This window comes from Amaranthus tricolor, chromosome 5 (genome assembly GCF_026212465.1).
Source record: "Amaranthus tricolor cultivar Red isolate AtriRed21 chromosome 5, ASM2621246v1, whole genome shotgun sequence".
Taxonomy (NCBI): domain Eukaryota; kingdom Viridiplantae; phylum Streptophyta; class Magnoliopsida; order Caryophyllales; family Amaranthaceae; genus Amaranthus; species Amaranthus tricolor.
In genome coordinates, this window is record NC_080051.1 from 17,994,961 (window position 1) to 18,019,338 (window position 24,378).

Here is a 24,378-nt window from a genome sequence, read left to right on the forward strand (position 1 = left end):
CAACGTATGCGATAAAACGCGTTACCGTTAAATTAAACTTAACTTCGTTTCTTATAATTAACCATGTAAAATAATATAATTCAATATTACTTATTTATTTTATTTTGTTATACTTTATTTTATTATATTTTATTTATTTTTAAACCCGATAAATTACGGGGTGTTACACTTCCACTACGGAGTATCAACTGGATGTGTGAGCAAGTGACCTTTCTTCATCCTATCTGCATGCCACCTCAAATTTAACGCATCTTTCTTTATAGAAAACAAGCGCTTGAATCTGGGTATTATTGGAAGATACAATACCTTAGCCGGGGGCTCTTTAGCATCCCAAGCCCCTTTACGCTTGTAACACGATAAACCACACCTCCAACACACCGCTAACCCATCGTTCCCGACCGGTTTCGATCTGTAGACAATCTAAAAGTTGGAAACAACAGGGGGTTAGGTTTAACTGAATGAGAAGTAACAATACAAAACAACAAAACACAGTAATTCAAAAAATTCAAGTTTAAAAGCAACTTCAGTTTCCTAGATCTATGTGCGCACAAGGAGTCTAGTTTGAGAGGTGCCCCATAGCTCTATGGCTATGTCGCTCTCGGGTGAAGCTAGTCAATATCTGAATGACAACTCGCCTCAAAAACAGGGAGCAGGGAACAATGTTCCTCAACTCCGTCAATGACCAGCTCACAAGCCCGATCCATTAACCATATCATAATATCAACATAAGCAGTCACAACAACATTTATCTCAATCAATGTTCAATTTCAAAAGAACTTTGATAAAACTATTTTACACGAAAAGTAGTTTGGCCAGACCCTTTAAGGGACTGCTACTGCTCACCAACAAGACGCTTCAAAGAGCCGTGATCGATTTGCAGCTATCAACTACAAAGAGCACGCAAAGAAATCGTTTCCTAAAGAATAAAAAGATCATAACATCACTCAAGAGCGTTCGATACAACTTTAATAACACATAACTTATTACATCTCTTCCTAAACTCAAGCTTAACCAAAACTCTTGTTTTAGCATTTCTAATCATCATATAATAGTAAAACTTTGATCTTTAATTCACCATTATAAAATAAAGTTTATGACCAAATCTAGATTGTTCAACTTCTCATGCTCACCACATCCAAAAGCTTTCATTTATACATTTTATCAAGCACAAAAGTAGTCATCCAAGCCCGTAATTGACCATACTCGTAAAGACTCATAATTCCCCTAATTTGACAAGTATTTCCAATTAAACACCAATATATATATTCAAACTCAACATTGAAAATCCTCAAAGAATCAAATAATCCCTTCAAGAATATCAAATTATTCAATATTTTACCCATAACAAACTTTTTTCCAAAATCCTTAATTTTCAATATCCACTAATTTAATATCAAACGTCTAAAGTTCTATCTACTTTAATGACCACAAGTCTATTTATTTATCTACTAAATCATGATATCCACTAATAATCTTACGTTAGCGTTGATACTTGATGATTAGCAACAAAATATCGATGTAGTATAAAAGTAAGAGATATTGCTATTGTTTGCTTAAAGAATTTTTAAGTTATATATCAACTTCCATGGAACAACTAGTCGATAGAAAAGAATTTTTAAAATCAATTGCCGTCACCCCACTATACTATTTTAGAGGAAACACGAAATTTCAGTGGTCTCTTCGATCGTTAATATTTAATTTCAAAACTATTTGCAATTCATTTATTACTCATTGATCGTTTTTAATTAGTTAAAGTATGTCTCATCTAACGACATATACAGGGTTAGTCGTAAGATTTTGAGTGTCAGGGGAAAAATATATATTATAGGCTTTAATTATATACTTCCTCCGAATCAATTTAGTTGTCACATTTTCTTATTTGCCTAAATTATATTAATTGTCACATTTCTATTTTTGTCAATCTTTTTTTAATAAACCCCACACCACCCTTAATAAACGTGACCAAGCAAATGGGACAATTAAAATGGTTCGGAAAGAGTATAAAATATAGATTAAAAAATATACGACACAATTTATGATATCAAAAAAAAAATGTTACACACAAATACATAAGTACATTATCAATTATGAATAAAAAAGAGTGTTTAATATCTTAAGTACGATCTTTAAAAAATTTATTATCAATTAATTATATATTTTTATTGAGCTATTGCAACTTTAAAAGACTACATCAAAATACATAAAAAAAAACTCCATTTTATCATTAATAGCACTTTGGCTTAGTGGTTAAATGAACAACTTGATTACGAAAGGTCTCAAATTTGATGCATATTAAAAGCAAAATTTGTACATACAGTGAATGTTCATCGTATACAGAAGCCAATAGGTCACCTCCTAAATATATACTCCCTCTTATTCACCCTAAATGTCTCATTTCTATTTTGGATATATAAACATTACTAATTTACCCTACAAAACTTAACTTTTTCATAACGTTACACCTATTAATCTCACTTTACCCCCATAAAAATTTAAAAACACTATACTTTTTTCTTTTGGTCCCATTTGACCACCTAAAAAATAGTGAAAAGTCAAATGGAACGCATTGGACGAATAGGAGGGAGTATTAAAGTTAGCAGCGCTTCGTTTAACCCTATATGGAGTTGGTATTATACTTTATTAAAGTTGGTATTAGGAGTTGATGTTATACTTACTGAAGGCTCTCCGGGCCTAAACCCAACAATTAAAAGAGAGAAAAACCTAAAAACTCATGCGCGCGTTTAATCCTTTTGGAGTTGGTATTATGACCTATAGAAGTTGATAATATAACCTATTAAAGTTGGTTATAATAGGTTAAAATGTCAAAACCAAATACCAACTTAAAATAAAATAACCCCATTTATTTTCTCCTATAATAGGTTAAAATGCGAACTCTAATAGATTATAATAAGTTAAAATAGATTACAATATTTTATTTCTCCAAATACTTTCTTTTCTTTCCATTTATTTTTTGCCATCCAAACACCAAATAAAAAAATAATACCATCCAACCATTATTGAAGTGAATTAGAGGCCCGGGTGAAATTGGGATAGGGATAATTCGTTTTAAATGCAACATTTTCCTGAAGAATTTTTAACTAATTATTTTATATACTACCAACATTTATCAATTCTCCTTTGAACCGCAACATTTGCTAGTTTAAGGACAAATTTGAGCAAATGGAATTAAGTGAATAAAAGTGTGTAAAAGAGTATAATTATTTATAGAAAAATGCGAGAAATATGTGGATAAGATAAAAAGATAATTTTAAAATGTAGAATACACTACAATAAATTAAACTTTTTGCAATATTGGATTTAATGACATTAAAACATGTCACTGGTTTATATTTGTAGTGTAACAATTATTGGTTTTTATTCTAAATTCCACTATAAAGTAATGTAACGACACTTTATTTGGTCTTTAGTGGCATATGTAGTTGTTACTATAATCTATAGTGGCATATGTAGTTATTTTAATAAGAGTCTATATTATCACATAAAAATTTAAGGGGTATGTATATAGAAAATATTTGGATAAACAAGGTAGAAACAGTAGAGTGTCAAGAATTGAGATGGGCAAAATTCATAAAGGGGTTGAAAGAATGATATTGATCTCTTTGGTTTCTGAGTTTTTTTGGCCAAATAAGATGTATTTGGATTGATTTACATGTTGTTTAGAACCCGAGATTAGAAGCGAAAGTATGATGTACTTACGCTTCATACACGACCAAGTAGGCAAATTGTAGATTACTAACATTGCCAGCCAAGTATTATATTGAGAACTAAGATTGCTGAATGGGTTCATTCCATTTGTACACAGTCCGAGCCTTAAATTACAATCTTTATCCCCAAATGTCATATACAACCTTTTAATTGTCTTCCTGTAACGGTCCGGTTTAAGTGATCCGGAAATCCATATAAAAATACAAATTCTGATTCACTCTTTGGACTCCAGAGAAGACTTTTCTCTAGGATCGTCAACGTTCCGTCGATAAAGAAATATAGATAAAACAGAAAGCAGTACCAGCGGGAAAGATAGTAAGTCGGTGGAATCTCTTACGTACAACTCGAGAGCCTAAAGGCCTCTAAACAAACTATTTGATATAAGCGGAAGCGAAAAGAAAACTACACTATCTCCTGTTACTCAAGTATAGAGTTTCTTTCTACTCATAATCTATTACAAAAAGATAACAGCATGGTCTTGATGATTACGGGTTCTAAGTCGAGACCTCACTCCAGACCCCACCTGCAATCAACCTACTAGTCGTCGTATGACAACACACAATAGGTTCCAAAGAAACAAACCAATACACGTCAGAGACTTCATACAAAAATATCAATCAGGTTGAATACAAGCAAAATGTTTATCCTAGCATGCATAGGCTCTAATATAATTATTATTATTTAATCCCAACTTGTAACGTTGCTCGTCCTGTTCGGGTCGTTCAAGTATAAACCATTCATTATTAGATAATTTCAACTTGTAACGTTGCCCGTCCTGTTCGGGTCGTTCAAGTATAAGTTCAAATATTTTTGAAGGAATACACTTGGGAGAGCTAATCCCAAGGCAACCACCGACCTAAGACGTTGCCCGTCCTATTCGGGTCGCCAAAGGCTAAAGTATGCATACCCCCATGGTGACCGTAATGATCCAAAACTGCCATGGGAACAAATAATTATAATAATCCAAACCAAACGTCAACCCCTTTGGGTGACAAACACACAAATTCTCAATTTCCAATTAATTTCCTTCAAATTATTTGAGCTGTCTAATCCTTATGTGATTTACAAAGCCTCGACTAGAAATGACACAACACTACTTGCACAATCACATAAACAGTATGGTCTAAGTGTGTACCTTTAAGCGCTGCAAACAACAATATTCAAGCACGACCGAAATTTCGCCCTCTTATGAATCGAGGTCCTAAATAACACACACACAAAACGATCACGTATTAGGACGTGTTTACACATTTAATCTATTCCATACGCTAAAATATCACTAAGACGTGATAATTTTTAATTGTTTACATCCAATTCCCAAAGGTTCCAAATTTCACATTCTGACCAGAAACTTTAAGGGCCATTTCGGGCAGGTTAGAAAATTCAAATGAAAAATCCGACTTCGCCATTGCGTTCGGAACGCATCAATTATCTTGGGTACTAAATTCCGTAATTTCTAAGATCCATTTACTATTTTTAATTATTTTAAGCGTTTAACAAGTTCTTAACGCAACGGTGCATAAAGCAACGGAAAACAACTAATGTTTCCGGGTCGGCACCTTTAACGAGGCAGATCAGCTGCTGCCCGAAAACATATACATATTTTTTTCAAAAAATTCATCATTATTATTATTTTATACATACATTATCAACCCCTTTCTCTTTTAAATCTCATGACCAAAATAATTCTAGCAAGGTCACATTCACAAAATCCTTCAAGAGACTTGAAATTTCATAAATTATGATAACTAAATTAAATATTTAATTCTCTTAACAAATTAAATTTTGTAGAGAATTACAAAACTAAATCACTCTTTTAAATCAAGACACACATATATATAAATATAACACAATCCTTCAAGTAATTCAAATTTTGCTTAAGGATTATTAAACCCTTGGATGACTACATAACTTAATCCATACCAACTTAATTTCTACTAACAAATTGAAATTTAGATAGAGAAATTTAAACCATAAAAGAAATTTATTTGAATATCAACAAAACTCAATTCTTATAACAAATTTAAACTTTGTTAAAGAATATAAAAAATTTATTATCAATTAATTATATATTTTTATTGAGCTATTGCAACTTTAAAAGACTACATCAAAATACATAAAAAAAAAACTCTATTTTATCATTAATAGCACTTTGGCTTAGTGGTTAAATGAACAACTTGATTACGAAAGGTCTCAAATTTGATGCATATTAAAAGCAAAATTTGTACATACAGTGAATGTTCATCGTATACAGCAGCCAGCAGGTAACCTCCTAAATATATACTCCCTCTTATTCACCCTAAATGTCTCATTTCTATTTTGGATATGTAAATATTACTAATTTACCCCTACAAAACTTAACTTTTTCATACCGTTACACCTATTAACCTCACTTTACCCCTATAAAAATTTAAAAACACTATACTTTTTTCTTTTGGTCCCATTTGACCACCTAAAAAATGGTGAAAAGTCAAATGGAACGCATTGGACGAATAGGAGGGAGTATTAAAGTTAGCAGCGCTTTGTTTAACCCTATTTGGAGTTGGTATTATACTTTATTAAAGTTGGTATTAGGAGTTGATGTTATACTTACTGAAGGCTCTCCGGGCCTAAACCCAACAATTAAAAAAGAGAAAAACCTAAATACTCATGCGCACGTTTAACCCTTTTGGAGTTGGTATTATGACCTATAAAAGTTGATAATTTAACCTATTAAAGTTGGTTATAATAGGTTAAAATGTCAAAACAAAATACCAACTTAAAACAAAATAACCTCATTTATTTTCTCCTATAATAGGTTAAAATGCGAACTCTAATAGATTATAATAAGTTAAAATAGATTACAATATTTTATTTCTCCAAATACTTTCTTTTCATTCCATTTATTTTTTGCCATCCAAACACCAAATAAAAAAATAATACCATCCAACCATTATTGAAGTTAATTATAGGCCCGGGTGAAATTGGGATAGGGATAATTCGTTTTAAATGCAACATTTTCCTGAAGAATTTTTAACTAATTTTTTTATATACTACCAACATTTATCAATTCTCCTTTGAAACGCAACATTTGCTAGTTTAAGGACAAATTTGAGCAAATGGAATTAAGTGAATAAAAGTGTGTAAAAGAGTATAATTATTTATAGAAAAATGCGAGTATTATGTGGATAAGATAAAAAGATAATTTTAAAATGTAGAATACACTATAATAAATTAAACTTTTTGCAATATTGGATTTAATGGCATTAAAAAATGTCACTGGTTTATATTTCTAGTGTAACAATTATTGGTTTTTATTTTAAGTTCCACTATAAAGTGATTTAACGACACTTTATTTGGTCTTTAGTGGCATATGTAGTTGTTACTATAATCTATAGTGGCATATGTAGTTATTTTAATAAGAGTCTAGCTTATCACATAAAAATTTAAGGGTTATGTATATAGAGAATATTTGGATAAACAAGGTAGAAACAGTAGGGTGTTAAGAATTGAGATGGGCAAAATTCATAAAGGGGGTTGAAAGAATGATCGATCTCTTTGGTTTCTGAGTTTTTTGGCCAAATAAGATGTATTTGGATTGATTTACAAATAAGATAAATTCGCTAAGCAATAGACATCATAAATATGGAAGTTTAGATGCTCATTTTGGGTCCTAAGGTTGAGACATGCAGGCTGACAGAAATATATATATATATATATATATATATATATATATATATATATATATATATATATATATATATAAACACACACACACAAAACTCAAAAATCTAAACTAATTACTCTGCTAAACTCCTCATTAGCACGTGCGTCAAACACAAAAATCCCTTTATCCCACATCTTTCACAAACCTTAACGAGAGGTGCAAGATATACATCTATATCATTTCCATGTTGTTTAGGACCCGAGATTAGAAGCGAAAGCATGATCTACTTACGCTTCATACACAACCACGGAGGCAAATTGTAAATTACTAACATTGCCGACCAAGTATTATGTTGAGAACTAAGATTGCTGAATGGGTTCATTCCATTCGTACACATTCCGAGCCTTAAACTACAATTTTTATCCCTAAATGTCATATACAACCTTTTAATTGTCTTCCACTACGGGGTATCAGCTGGATGTGTGAGCAAGTGACCTTTCTTCATCCTATCTGCATGCCACCTCAAATTTAACGCATCTTTCTTTATAGAAAACAAGCGCTTGAATCTGGGTATTATTGGAAGATACAATACCTTAGCCGGGGGCTCTTTAGCATCCCAAGCCCCTTTACGCTTGTAACACGATAAACCACACCTCCAACACACCGCTAACCCATCGTTCCCGACCGGTTTCGATCTGTAGACAATCTAAAAGTTGGAAACAACAGGGGGTTAGGTTTAACTGAATGAGAAGTAACAATACAAAACAACAAAACACAGTAATTCAAAAAATTCAAGTTTAAAAGCAACTTCAGTTTCCTAGATCTATGTGCGCACAAGGAGTCTAGTTTGAGAGGTGCCCCATAGCTCTATGGCTATGTCGCTCTCGGGTGAAGCTAGTCAATATCTGAATGACAACTCGCCTCAAAAACAGGGAGCAGGGAACAATGTTCCTCAACTCCGTCAATGACCAGCTCACAAGCCCGATCCATTAACCATATCATAATATCAACATAAGCAGTCACAACAACATTTATCTCAATCAATGTTCAATTTCAAAAGAACTTTGATAAAACTATTTTACACGAAAAGTAGTTTGGCCAGACCCTTTAAGGGACTGCTACTGCTCACCAACAAGACGCTTCAAAGAGCCGTGATCGATTTGCAGCTATCAACTACAAAGAGCACGCAAAGAAATCGTTTCCTAAAGAATAAAAAGATCATAACATCACTCAAGAGCGTTCGATACAACTTTAATAACACATAACTTATTACATCTCTTCCTAAACTCAAGCTTAACCAAAACTCTTGTTTTAGCATTTCTAATCATCATATAATAGTAAAACTTTGATCTTTAATTCACCATTATAAAATAAAGTTTATGACCAAATCTAGATTGTTCAACTTCTCATGCTCACCACATCCAAAAGCTTTCATTTATACATTTTATCAAGCACAAAAGTAGTCATCCAAGCCCGTAATTGACCATACTCGTAAAGACTCATAATTCCCCTAATTTGACAAGTATTTCCAATTAAACACCAATATATATATTCAAACTCAACATTGAAAATCCTCAAAGAATCAAATAATCCCTTCAAGAATATCAAATTATTCAATATTTTACCCATAACAAACTTTTTTCCAAAATCCTTAATTTTCAATATCCACTAATTTAATATCAAACGTCTAAAGTTCTATCTACTTTAATGACCACAAGTCTATTTATTTATCTACTAAATCATGATATCCACTAATAATCTTACGTTAGCGTTGATACTTGATGATTAGCAACAAAATATCGATGTAGTATAAAAGTAAGAGATATTGCTATTGTTTGCTTAAAGAATTTTTAAGTTATATATCAACTTCCATGGAACAACTAGTCGATAGAAAAGAATTTTTAAAATCAATTGCCGTCACCCCACTATACTATTTTAGAGGAAACACGAAATTTCAGTGGTCTCTTCGATCGTTAATATTTAATTTCAAAACTATTTGCAATTCATTTATTACTCATTGATCGTTTTTAATTAGTTAAAGTATGTCTCATCTAACGACATATACAGGGTTAGTCGTAAGATTTTGAGTGTCAGGGGAAAAATATATATTATAGGCTTTAATTATATACTTCCTCCGAATCAATTTAGTTGTCACATTTTCTTATTTGCCTAAATTATATTAATTGTCACATTTCTATTTTTGTCAATCTTTTTTTAATAAACCCCACACCACCCTTAATAAACGTGACCAAGCAAATGGGACAATTAAAATGGTTCGGAAAGAGTATAAAATATAGATTAAAAAATATACGACACAATTTATGATATCAAAAAAAAAATGTTACACACAAATACATAAGTACATTATCAATTATGAATAAAAAAGAGTGTTTAATATCTTAAGTACGATCTTTAAAAAATTTATTATCAATTAATTATATATTTTTATTGAGCTATTGCAACTTTAAAAGACTACATCAAAATACATAAAAAAAAACTCCATTTTATCATTAATAGCACTTTGGCTTAGTGGTTAAATGAACAACTTGATTACGAAAGGTCTCAAATTTGATGCATATTAAAAGCAAAATTTGTACATACAGTGAATGTTCATCGTATACAGAAGCCAATAGGTCACCTCCTAAATATATACTCCCTCTTATTCACCCTAAATGTCTCATTTCTATTTTGGATATATAAACATTACTAATTTACCCTACAAAACTTAACTTTTTCATAACGTTACACCTATTAATCTCACTTTACCCCCATAAAAATTTAAAAACACTATACTTTTTTCTTTTGGTCCCATTTGACCACCTAAAAAATAGTGAAAAGTCAAATGGAACGCATTGGACGAATAGGAGGGAGTATTAAAGTTAGCAGCGCTTCGTTTAACCCTATATGGAGTTGGTATTATACTTTATTAAAGTTGGTATTAGGAGTTGATGTTATACTTACTGAAGGCTCTCCGGGCCTAAACCCAACAATTAAAAGAGAGAAAAACCTAAAAACTCATGCGCGCGTTTAATCCTTTTGGAGTTGGTATTATGACCTATAGAAGTTGATAATATAACCTATTAAAGTTGGTTATAATAGGTTAAAATGTCAAAACCAAATACCAACTTAAAATAAAATAACCCCATTTATTTTCTCCTATAATAGGTTAAAATGCGAACTCTAATAGATTATAATAAGTTAAAATAGATTACAATATTTTATTTCTCCAAATACTTTCTTTTCTTTCCATTTATTTTTTGCCATCCAAACACCAAATAAAAAAATAATACCATCCAACCATTATTGAAGTGAATTAGAGGCCCGGGTGAAATTGGGATAGGGATAATTCGTTTTAAATGCAACATTTTCCTGAAGAATTTTTAACTAATTATTTTATATACTACCAACATTTATCAATTCTCCTTTGAACCGCAACATTTGCTAGTTTAAGGACAAATTTGAGCAAATGGAATTAAGTGAATAAAAGTGTGTAAAAGAGTATAATTATTTATAGAAAAATGCGAGAAATATGTGGATAAGATAAAAAGATAATTTTAAAATGTAGAATACACTACAATAAATTAAACTTTTTGCAATATTGGATTTAATGACATTAAAACATGTCACTGGTTTATATTTGTAGTGTAACAATTATTGGTTTTTATTCTAAATTCCACTATAAAGTAATGTAACGACACTTTATTTGGTCTTTAGTGGCATATGTAGTTGTTACTATAATCTATAGTGGCATATGTAGTTATTTTAATAAGAGTCTATATTATCACATAAAAATTTAAGGGGTATGTATATAGAAAATATTTGGATAAACAAGGTAGAAACAGTAGAGTGTCAAGAATTGAGATGGGCAAAATTCATAAAGGGGTTGAAAGAATGATATTGATCTCTTTGGTTTCTGAGTTTTTTTGGCCAAATAAGATGTATTTGGATTGATTTACATGTTGTTTAGAACCCGAGATTAGAAGCGAAAGTATGATGTACTTACGCTTCATACACGACCAAGTAGGCAAATTGTAGATTACTAACATTGCCAGCCAAGTATTATATTGAGAACTAAGATTGCTGAATGGGTTCATTCCATTTGTACACAGTCCGAGCCTTAAATTACAATCTTTATCCCCAAATGTCATATACAACCTTTTAATTGTCTTCCTGTAACGGTCCGGTTTAAGTGATCCGGAAATCCATATAAAAATACAAATTCTGATTCACTCTTTGGACTCCAGAGAAGACTTTTCTCTAGGATCGTCAACGTTCCGTCGATAAAGAAATATAGATAAAACAGAAAGCAGTACCAGCGGGAAAGATAGTAAGTCGGTGGAATCTCTTACGTACAACTCGAGAGCCTAAAGGCCTCTAAACAAACTATTTGATATAAGCGGAAGCGAAAAGAAAACTACACTATCTCCTGTTACTCAAGTATAGAGTTTCTTTCTACTCATAATCTATTACAAAAAGATAACAGCATGGTCTTGATGATTACGGGTTCTAAGTCGAGACCTCACTCCAGACCCCACCTGCAATCAACCTACTAGTCGTCGTATGACAACACACAATAGGTTCCAAAGAAACAAACCAATACACGTCAGAGACTTCATACAAAAATATCAATCAGGTTGAATACAAGCAAAATGTTTATCCTAGCATGCATAGGCTCTAATATAATTATTATTATTTAATCCCAACTTGTAACGTTGCTCGTCCTGTTCGGGTCGTTCAAGTATAAACCATTCATTATTAGATAATTTCAACTTGTAACGTTGCCCGTCCTGTTCGGGTCGTTCAAGTATAAGTTCAAATATTTTTGAAGGAATACACTTGGGAGAGCTAATCCCAAGGCAACCACCGACCTAAGACGTTGCCCGTCCTATTCGGGTCGCCAAAGGCTAAAGTATGCATACCCCCATGGTGACCGTAATGATCCAAAACTGCCATGGGAACAAATAATTATAATAATCCAAACCAAACGTCAACCCCTTTGGGTGACAAACACACAAATTCTCAATTTCCAATTAATTTCCTTCAAATTATTTGAGCTGTCTAATCCTTATGTGATTTACAAAGCCTCGACTAGAAATGACACAACACTACTTGCACAATCACATAAACAGTATGGTCTAAGTGTGTACCTTTAAGCGCTGCAAACAACAATATTCAAGCACGACCGAAATTTCGCCCTCTTATGAATCGAGGTCCTAAATAACACACACACAAAACGATCACGTATTAGGACGTGTTTACACATTTAATCTATTCCATACGCTAAAATATCACTAAGACGTGATAATTTTTAATTGTTTACATCCAATTCCCAAAGGTTCCAAATTTCACATTCTGACCAGAAACTTTAAGGGCCATTTCGGGCAGGTTAGAAAATTCAAATGAAAAATCCGACTTCGCCATTGCGTTCGGAACGCATCAATTATCTTGGGTACTAAATTCCGTAATTTCTAAGATCCATTTACTATTTTTAATTATTTTAAGCGTTTAACAAGTTCTTAACGCAACGGTGCATAAAGCAACGGAAAACAACTAATGTTTCCGGGTCGGCACCTTTAACGAGGCAGATCAGCTGCTGCCCGAAAACATATACATATTTTTTTCAAAAAATTCATCATTATTATTATTTTATACATACATTATCAACCCCTTTCTCTTTTAAATCTCATGACCAAAATAATTCTAGCAAGGTCACATTCACAAAATCCTTCAAGAGACTTGAAATTTCATAAATTATGATAACTAAATTAAATATTTAATTCTCTTAACAAATTAAATTTTGTAGAGAATTACAAAACTAAATCACTCTTTTAAATCAAGACACACATATATATAAATATAACACAATCCTTCAAGTAATTCAAATTTTGCTTAAGGATTATTAAACCCTTGGATGACTACATAACTTAATCCATACCAACTTAATTTCTACTAACAAATTGAAATTTAGATAGAGAAATTTAAACCATAAAAGAAATTTATTTGAATATCAACAAAACTCAATTCTTATAACAAATTTAAACTTTGTTAAAGAATATAAAAAATTTATTATCAATTAATTATATATTTTTATTGAGCTATTGCAACTTTAAAAGACTACATCAAAATACATAAAAAAAAAACTCTATTTTATCATTAATAGCACTTTGGCTTAGTGGTTAAATGAACAACTTGATTACGAAAGGTCTCAAATTTGATGCATATTAAAAGCAAAATTTGTACATACAGTGAATGTTCATCGTATACAGCAGCCAGCAGGTAACCTCCTAAATATATACTCCCTCTTATTCACCCTAAATGTCTCATTTCTATTTTGGATATGTAAATATTACTAATTTACCCCTACAAAACTTAACTTTTTCATACCGTTACACCTATTAACCTCACTTTACCCCTATAAAAATTTAAAAACACTATACTTTTTTCTTTTGGTCCCATTTGACCACCTAAAAAATGGTGAAAAGTCAAATGGAACGCATTGGACGAATAGGAGGGAGTATTAAAGTTAGCAGCGCTTTGTTTAACCCTATTTGGAGTTGGTATTATACTTTATTAAAGTTGGTATTAGGAGTTGATGTTATACTTACTGAAGGCTCTCCGGGCCTAAACCCAACAATTAAAAAAGAGAAAAACCTAAATACTCATGCGCACGTTTAACCCTTTTGGAGTTGGTATTATGACCTATAAAAGTTGATAATTTAACCTATTAAAGTTGGTTATAATAGGTTAAAATGTCAAAACAAAATACCAACTTAAAACAAAATAACCTCATTTATTTTCTCCTATAATAGGTTAAAATGCGAACTCTAATAGATTATAATAAGTTAAAATAGATTACAATATTTTATTTCTCCAAATACTTTCTTTTCATTCCATTTATTTTTTGCCATCCAAACACCAAATAAAAAAATAATACCATCCAACCATTATTGAAGTTAATTATAGGCCCGGGTGAAATTGGGATAGGGATAATTCGTTTTAAATGCAACATTTTCCTGAAGAATTTTTAACTAATTTTTTTATATACTACCAACATTTATCAATTCTCCTTTGAAACGCAACATTTGCTAGTTTAAGGACAAATTTGAGCAAATGGAATTAAGTGAATAAAAGTGTGTAAAAGAGTATAATTATTTATAGAAAAATGCGAGTATTATGTGGATAAGATAAAAAGATAATTTTAAAATGTAGAATACACTATAATAAATTAAACTTTTTGCAATATTGGATTTAATGGCATTAAAAAATGTCACTGGTTTATATTTCTAGTGTAACAATTATTGGTTTTTATTTTAAGTTCCACTATAAAGTGATTTAACGACACTTTATTTGGTCTTTAGTGGCATATGTAGTTGTTACTATAATCTATAGTGGCATATGTAGTTATTTTAATAAGAGTCTAGCTTATCACATAAAAATTTAAGGGTTATGTATATAGAGAATATTTGGATAAACAAGGTAGAAACAGTAGGGTGTTAAGAATTGAGATGGGCAAAATTCATAAAGGGGGTTGAAAGAATGATCGATCTCTTTGGTTTCTGAGTTTTTTGGCCAAATAAGATGTATTTGGATTGATTTACAAATAAGATAAATTCGCTAAGCAATAGACATCATAAATATGGAAGTTTAGATGCTCATTTTGGGTCCTAAGGTTGAGACATGCAGGCTGACAGAAATATATATATATATATATATATATATATATATATATATATATATATATATATATATATATATATATAAACACACACACACAAAACTCAAAAATCTAAACTAATTACTCTGCTAAACTCCTCATTAGCACGTGCGTCAAACACAAAAATCCCTTTATCCCACATCTTTCACAAACCTTAACGAGAGGTGCAAGATATACATCTATATCATTTCCATGTTGTTTAGGACCCGAGATTAGAAGCGAAAGCATGATCTACTTACGCTTCATACACAACCACGGAGGCAAATTGTAAATTACTAACATTGCCGACCAAGTATTATGTTGAGAACTAAGATTGCTGAATGGGTTCATTCCATTCGTACACATTCCGAGCCTTAAACTACAATTTTTATCCCTAAATGTCATATACAACCTTTTAATTGTCTTCCACTACGGGGTATCAGCTGGATGTGTGAGCAAGTGACCTTTCTTCATCCTATCTGCATGCCACCTCAAATTTAACGCATCTTTCTTTATAGAAAACAAGCGCTTGAATCTGGGTATTATTGGAAGATACAATACCTTAGCCGGGGGCTCTTTAGCATCCCAAGCCCCTTTACGCTTGTAACACGATAAACCACACCTCCAACACACCGCTAACCCATCGTTCCCGACCGGTTTCGATCTGTAGACAATCTAAAAGTTGGAAACAACAGGGGGTTAGGTTTAACTGAATGAGAAGTAACAATACAAAACAACAAAACACAGTAATTCAAAAAATTCAAGTTTAAAAGCAACTTCAGTTTCCTAGATCTATGTGCGCACAAGGAGTCTAGTTTGAGAGGTGCCCCATAGCTCTATGGCTATGTCGCTCTCGGGTGAAGCTAGTCAATATCTGAATGACAACTCGCCTCAAAAACAGGGAGCAGGGAACAATGTTCCTCAACTCCGTCAATGACCAGCTCACAAGCCCGATCCATTAACCATATCATAATATCAACATAAGCAGTCACAACAACATTTATCTCAATCAATGTTCAATTTCAAAAGAACTTTGATAAAACTATTTTACACGAAAAGTAGTTTGGCCAGACCCTTTAAGGGACTGCTACTGCTCACCAACAAGACGCTTCAAAGAGCCGTGATCGATTTGCAGCTATCAACTACAAAGAGCACGCAAAGAAATCGTTTCCTAAAGAATAAAAAGATCATAACATCACTCAAGAGCGTTCGATACAACTTTAATAATAAGACTAGGATTATCATCTTAGAGAATTACATCAATAAAACTATTCTATAAAGTAATTTCTCTAATTGTTATATAGTTAAATCTAAATTCTACTTAATAAAACCGTAATTGAACTGGAAAAATACACAAAACAAAGTATTATCAAAAAGATAATTTTAAAATGTAGAATACACTACAATAAATTTAACTTTTTGCAACATTGGATTTAATGGCATTAAAAAATGTCACTGGTTTACATTTCTAGTGTAACAATTATTGGTTTTTATTTTTAGTTCCACTATAAAGTGATTTAACAACACTTTATTTGGTCTTTAGTGGCAATGTAGTTGTTACTATAATCTATAGTGGCATATGTAGTTATTTTAATAAGAGTCTAGATTATCACATAAAAATTTAAGGGGTATGTATATAGAGAATATTTGGATAAACAAGGTAGAAACAGTAGGGTGTCAAGAATTGAGATGGGCAAAATTCATAGAGGGGTTGAAAGAATGATATCGATCTCTTTGGTTGCTGAGTTTTTTTTTTGGCAAATAAGATGTATTTGGATTAATTTACAAATAAGCTAAAGTCCCCAAGCAATAGATATCATAAATATGGACATTTGGATGCTCATTTTGGATCCTAAGGTTGAGACATGCAGGCTGACAAAAAATATATATATATATATATGCACACACAATTGATATATATTACAATCAAATATATATATATATATATATATATATATATATATATATATATATATATATATATATATATATATATATATATATATATATATATATATATATATATATATATATATATACACACACACACACGAAAGTCAAAAATCTAAACTGATTACTCTACCAAAAGCATAAATTAGATAGATACATGGTAATCTTGTCCTTAAAAAATCTAAACTAATTACTCTACTAAGATCCTCATTAGCATGTGCATCAAACACAAAAATCCCTTTATCCAACATCTTTTTCAAATCCTTAACGAGAGGTGCAAGATATACATCTATATGATTTCCATGTTGTTTAGGACCCGAGATTAGAAGCGAAAGCATGATGTACTTACGCTTCATACACAACCAAGGAGGCAAATTGTAGATTACTAACATTGCCGGCCCAGTATTATGTTGAGAACTAAGATTGCTGAATGGGTTCATTCCATTCGTACATAGTCCGAGCCTTAAATTACAATCTTTATCCCTAAATGTCTTATACAACCTATTAATTGTCTTCCACTACGGAGTATCAGCTGGATGTGTCAGCAAGTGACCTTTCTTCACCCTATTTTTCTTTATAGAAAACAAGCGCCTGAATCTAGGTATTATTGGAAGATACCACAATATCTTAGCCGAGGGCCCTTTAGCATCCCGAGCCCATTTACGCTTGTAGCGCGATAACCCACACCTAGGACACTCTTCTAAGTTCTCGTTTTCATTCCGATACAACACACAATCATTCGGACACGCATGAATCTTCTGATACTCTAAGCCGAAAGGACACATGAGCTTTTTGACATAATATGTCGACTTTGGAAGTTCATTTCCCTCAGGAAGCATCTCACCTAACGCTTCTAATAACATTGTGAAACTAGCGTCACTCCAATTGAACTTTGACTTAATGTTGAAAATTGTCAACACTGTTGTTAGTTTGGTGAACTTTGTACATCCAGGGTACAAAGGCTTTTGAGAAGCCTCTGTCAACAAGTCAAAACACGAGGACGTTTTCCTAACTCATCCTCGACTCCCTCCATCATCTCATCAACACGATCCACATCCTCATCGACATTCTTTTCATCTGTCTCATACCCATCAACATGATCTACTACATCCTCATTAACATCAGCCACATTATTGACGTCCTCAACAACACTTTTCTCTTTGTAAACTCCCTCCTCATGATATTGAGGCCTAAACCCACGTCGAAGTATGTGCTCCCTAAGGATATCAACACTATCTACCTTTGATACATTGCCACAAGTGACACATGGGCAATAAAAACCAACTCCCCCCGTCCTAACTTGATGTTCAACGCAATACTACAAATTTCTAATACGCCATCCATAAATTTCGACGATTCAATGCTTTCATACATCCAAGAACGATCTTTTGTCATCCTAATTAGTGTGATTAATTAATTCAAAACAAAATTAATACACAACTTTTAACATATATACTTATTTATAACAAACATATTTAACCCTAAAAATATATACTTTGAATAATTAACATTGTATACTTCATACTTCATATACTTCATATTCTAATTCTATATAACCAAACATATTCTAATTCTATATAACCAAACATATTTTAATTATATATTTCATAATTCAATATTAAGCACTACATTGTAAATAAAATCATATTCAAAATATAAATAATAAAATTAAATCATTTAACCTGAGAAATATAAGTATTCTAATTCTAATAATTAAAGATAAGTATAACAACAAACCATATTTTTAACAAAATATGCAAATAATTAACAAACCACACAAACCACATTCACAAATAATTACTAAATATGCAAATAATTAACAAACCACATTTTTAACTAAATTACTAAATTACAAGTGAAACAATAAAAATATAAACTTGCAAATTTACAAAACAAATAGAAATTACCTTGATTTCGTGGGTTATGTAATAATCTACAAAGAAAAACAAAAAAAATAGCACTAATTTTCATATGTATTAACTTGCAAAAAAACTTAAAGGTTTTTTAAAGCAGTAGATGAACAAGACCTTTAAGTTTTGAAGGTTTTTCGTATGCAGTAGATTAACAAACCACATTTTAAAGGTTTTTCGTATGTATTGAAATTAAAAAGAGAAATAATACCTTAATTCGTGAGTTTTGAAGATGAACAAGAGCAAATAACCGCAGTCGGCAACAACAATGAATAGCAAAGATGATGAAGAAGAGCAAGAATGATGAAGAAGAACAAGAACAAAGATGATGAAGAAGAGGGATTGAAGACAAGAAATAACCGCAGGTTTTTTAAGAGGGTTTTGAAGGAGAATGCAACAGTCGTGTTTTTGAACAATGAAAGAGAACGAACTGCATGTTTTAACGTTAAATGGCGGGTTTTTGAAGAGGTTAATGCTGCGGGCAAAGAACAAACCGCAACATTTGATGAATTTATCTGCTGCGGGCGAAGAAATAACCGCAGCATTTGATGTTATTTGCTGCGGGCTTCTGGAAAACAGCAGCATTTGTGGAATTTATTTTTTTTAATTGTTTTTCCTTTTTTTTGCTGCTTATATTAAAAACCGCAGCAAATGATTAGTAGCATATACGTTTTTTTCCACTAGTGTGAGGTCATTCTCGTACTAATAATTCTCTTATATTCACTCGTCTTAAATTATTAATTTCTCAAATGTTACATTTACTGCAGTTGTGAAAAGGTTTGGCTATGAACAGAGTAACTCTGACCATACTCTATTCCTCAAGAAAAATGATGGTTGAATCACATGTCTTATTATCTATGTAGACGATATGGTCATCACTTGAGATTGACAGAAATGCTCTGGGTTAGGAAGCGACGGAGTGAACTAAGATGAAAGAGGCATGTAACCTATATTGTATCAGTAAAGCAGTCATTAGCATCTCTGAGAACCGACTTCAACATGACCGAATTGAGATTGACAGACATTTCTTAAAGAGAAGCTAGAAAATAAGATCATCCGTCTTTCATTTGTCAGATCAAAAGATCAACTTGTTGATATTCTCTTAAAAGTTGTAGCATCTGAAGCTTTCAGTACTGCTCTGTGCAAGTTCGGCATTGGTGATCATGTGAACTAACTTGAAAGGGAGTATAGGAAAGTATATTATTTTCATATGTTTAAGATTATTATTTTATTGCCTAAATTCATGTATAGAAATATGGTAATGATTTTGTTTCCTTTCTTATTATTAGCATTTTGTGTATAAGTATGGAGCTGTAATGTTCATAGAAATCATACAAATAATATTCAAAACCCAAACCCTGATCTATACTTTTATTTTCGCATTATTATTTTCTTCACTCTCAATTTTCTTGAAAACTTCCTTCACCTCTTTTATAGTTATCTCTTTGACTCTTTGTAAAGACAATATTCAAGATTACCTCATGAGTTATTAGTTTCTCTTCTTACTTCATTTAGATCTATTATTATATTGAATATATGATGAAAATATTCTCAACATAACATTTTAATGTTTTCATGCCTCAACAACTTGTCTGTATGCGTACTTAATTTTTATGATTGTAATTGATTTTTGCTTATTTGAACAAATTTTTAATTATTAAAACATATTTTTGTTACTGATTTTTACATATTGTTGTTATTGTAAAATTAATACGACCAATTAAACAACATTATTTAATTCCTAGAAAAATAGCAACTAATAAGAAACTAAATTCTCATACATTAAAAATTTTCACGCAACTTTACAATGACAATTATTAAATTTTGGTGATGGTGATTGCAAGTTTGCAACTTTGTTTTTCGAAATTGATGACTACAATATTTTTTTATTTTTTTGGTGTAATGATAATTTTAATATTAGTGGAATAGGAAAAAAGAAAAAGGAACAAAAACTAAAATAAGTCGAGCTAATTTAAAAAGCTGATGAGCGGCAAGAAGGCGAAAATACAAATATATTTACGGTGGCGGGATTAAAAATTTCCAAAAAAAAAAAAAAAAAAATACATTTTCAGACTTGCTTTTCTATTGGTTTATTCAAAGGCACACGGATCGCAATCAAAACAAAGTTCAACCACGGATACAATAAGATCCAACGGTGTAAAATCACGATCCAATCTGGGCACTACATTTCTTGCTCTTTGACAGCTTTACTATAAACATTCTCCCTCCCCTCTATAACTTCATCTCACTTCGAACTCCATCTCAACTATTTCTTTCCTGCGAAATAAAACTCCATTTTTTTTAGAGAGAGAAAGTTAAAAAAAATCTAACAATGGATTCCACTGGAGGAAAGGCAAAGAAAGGAGCAGCCGGAAGGAAAGGAGGAGGCCCAAAGAAGAAGCCAGTTTCAAGGTCAGTTAAAGCTGGTTTGCAGTTTCCAGTTGGAAGAATTGGAAGGTATTTGAAGAAAGGAAGATATGCTCAACGTGTTGGTACCGGTGCTCCCGTTTATTTGGCTGCCGTTCTTGAGTACCTTGCAGCTGAGGTATCATTCTTTCTCTCTGATTTTTGTTTGCGAAGAAAATTGCGAAGCTAGATTTTAATATGAGTCATTTTCTGGCAAATGCTTTTTGATGTATTCATGATCTGTTTTCAATCAATTCTTTAAACTAACAGACAGTTTTATTCGGTTTTTGAGTTTTGAGCTTTGTTTTTGTTTTTATGATTTAAATTCTAACCCTAGATTCGGATTTGAAAAAAAATGAAGGTGTTGGAGTTGGCTGGAAATGCAGCAAGAGACAACAAGAAGAATAGAATCATCCCAAGGCACGTTCTTCTTGCAGTGAGGAACGATGATGAGCTTGGAAAATTGTTAGCTGGAGTAACAATTGCTCATGGAGGTGTTCTTCCAAACATTAATCCGGTTTTGTTGCCAAAGAAGACTGCAGAGAAGACTCCCAAAGAGCCTAAATCTCCATCCAAAGCCACCAAATCACCAAAGAAAGCTTAGATCTGTTGATGTTAGTGATAATTTGTTGGTGGAATTAGGGAAAAATTAAATGAAGTTGGAACTGTATTAATGTTTTTGTATGTAATGTTAGATGTTAAAATTAGGGTTTATGAGACGATAGGGTTTTAGTATCTTGGTTGTATAGGAATTGAATCAATAGTTTTTTGATTCGATTTCTCTAGTGTTATTGGATTACTCATTTATAATACTATCTTTTCCTCAACATTTATATTTTTTCAGTTAGCTTATTGATTTATCACATTTGAATTGTGGGTTTTCTTATCTAATTTCTCAATGACTAATTTTATTTGTATGTTGGGAATATTTTCTTTAATTAAATTAAATATTTCATTTGATTTGGCATAATTTTATGAAAAGAGTGATTATATGGATCATATGAACTGTTGGGCAAGAGAAAAAGATGGAGTGATTATATGAATTCATGTAGAAAAGTTGAATAATGGAAAAAATAATAACTATATGGATCATATGTGAATTTTTGTATGTATGGAGTTTCTTTCCCAAATTACTTTGAAAGTTTGCAATAGGAAGGTAGGTAATGGGAAGTTTAAACCAATGTTTATACTATACTAATGGCTTATTTAGTAGGTTATAATAAACGACGGTAATGAGAATGAAAAATTAGTGTAATTTTGGCTAAAAAATCTCTTAACTACTTTTATGGCTTTGCTTATCCAACTTCAATCATCTTATTTCTTTCATAAAATTTATTTTAATGCATTACTATTGGGAGAGGTGGTATTAGGTGGTAATGAAAATTTGTAAACAAAAAATTTTTTTTTATCAAAATTCATTACCATGAACTTTTAATGAATTTTTACACTATAAATCATTTTCATTACTACCATTTAGTATCACTAACCAAACGAACCGTAATTGTTGTCTAACAATAATGTTCAAACTAAATTTCAAAATACAAGATTGGATATAAAAGTTAATCAAAAGAAGTAATAGATTGCAAATAATGCTTAAAAGTAAGATAAATGAAAATAAGATACTTCTACTAGATTAAAAAAATTATTAATAATAAAAAAAATGACAATAAGTTTATGAAAGAGGAAATCAAATATAATGTGAACCTACTATCGAATTTAAAAGTGTGAAATAAAAGAAACAATTCAAAATAAAAAGTAAGTTTTAAAAGAAACTACAAAAACATAAAGAGTGTATTATAGACTATTTCACGAATATTTGTACTAGATATATAAAAACTCAATACTTATAAATGATGCCAATATTCACACAATTAGCTCTTTTGTTTTTGGTGCTAAAAATGAAATCTAACGTTGATATACAATGAAATTCTTAGTTGAGGGATGAATCAATCAAATTAGTACAGGCCAAAGGCAAAAACACGACTAAAAATATACAAGACGAAAGAAAATCAACTTTCATCCTTGGTTCTTAAAATAGCAGTGCAAAAAATTCTTCCTGTCACGCTTCGTATGCAGAACAAATTGAGGGTGTACCAATTTGTTTCATCTCTTTCAGTATCAGAAATTTCAAATGTGGGGTGCTAGAGAGTTGGGTATTCAGGTCCTGATCATAGCTTATATGAACGGGATATACCGAATATGATAATGATGGATGTTTCGGTAGCACTTTGCAGCATTAGAATTAGATATAGAGCTTAGGTGTTGATTTGGATTCGGTGTGAGAAATGTCGAACAATCTGAGTTCACAGGAGGCATAAAGCAAGACTAAACAAACTGCACAAGATGAAACAGAGCAATGAGAATCAAAGATGAAACATAACTACACTTAGCAGATAAGTAGGACATATAAAAGCAATTGTCTGTGCACCATTCATTGTGTTTGTCATTGTGATGCTCCAGGGCCGCCTCGTAAATTTTTAGAGCACTAAAACAAATCTTTGCTGATACATCAACAAACATCACTCTGACGGTCAGATTAGCCAGCTACATACTTGTCTAAAACATTCAACAACCTACTTTTTCTCTGTATAACTAATTTCTGTTAAAGAAAGGCATCCAACACCTTCTTTTCTAACAATGCTTACATAGTTACATTACTCAAAAATTTACATCTTAGGATGGTAAAATTTAACTCCTATCACCCTCTCTCTATTAGGCTAAGTGTAAAGCTTTAAATATTTGCCAAAATTTATTGAATTTTAGAGCATCTCTAGTAGTATAAATCGGATGCTCATCACTTGCATATTCCTCATCCTCCTAAAATAGCATCCTTGAGCGGTAAACCAAAATGCGAGCAATATTTTTAGAGTGAGTTATAGTAAGTATATGAGTAAGCAACTACAATATAGTAGTACTATATATATTGTCTCCTTATATGTTTCTAGTGCTATTAATATTACTTTGAGCATTAGTTGTTTAATACCACTATAAATTTCATTGTCCACACTATTATTTTACTATACCTTTCACATAAATATACCTCGAAA

The 24,378-nt window shown here is 31.5% G+C and overlaps 1 protein-coding gene across 1 annotated transcript; it reads left to right on the forward strand.

Annotated features, from left to right (window-relative positions):
- Nucleotides 1–21,067: 21,067 nt before the first annotated feature.
- LOC130814335 (histone H2A) lies at nucleotides 21,068–22,158 on the forward strand. Its single transcript, XM_057680454.1, has 2 exons — nucleotides 21,068–21,470; nucleotides 21,693–22,158. The coding sequence occupies exons 1-2, from the start codon at nucleotides 21,258–21,260 to the stop codon at nucleotides 21,933–21,935; spliced, it is 456 nt and encodes a 151-aa protein (XP_057536437.1). The 5' UTR covers nucleotides 21,068–21,257; the 3' UTR covers nucleotides 21,936–22,158.
- The last annotated feature ends 2,220 nt before the right edge of the window (nucleotides 22,159–24,378 follow it).

Bases quoted from the DNA above. Each gene is read 5' to 3' on its own strand.
- LOC130814335 (XM_057680454.1), top strand. From the start codon at position 21,258: ATGGATTCCACTGGAGGAAAGGCAAAGAAAGGAGCAGCCGGAAGGAAA. The intron at 21,471-21,692 runs GTATCATTCTTT...AAAAAAATGAAG, and splicing joins TTGAGTACCTTGCAGCTGAG to GTGTTGGAGTTGGCTGGAAA.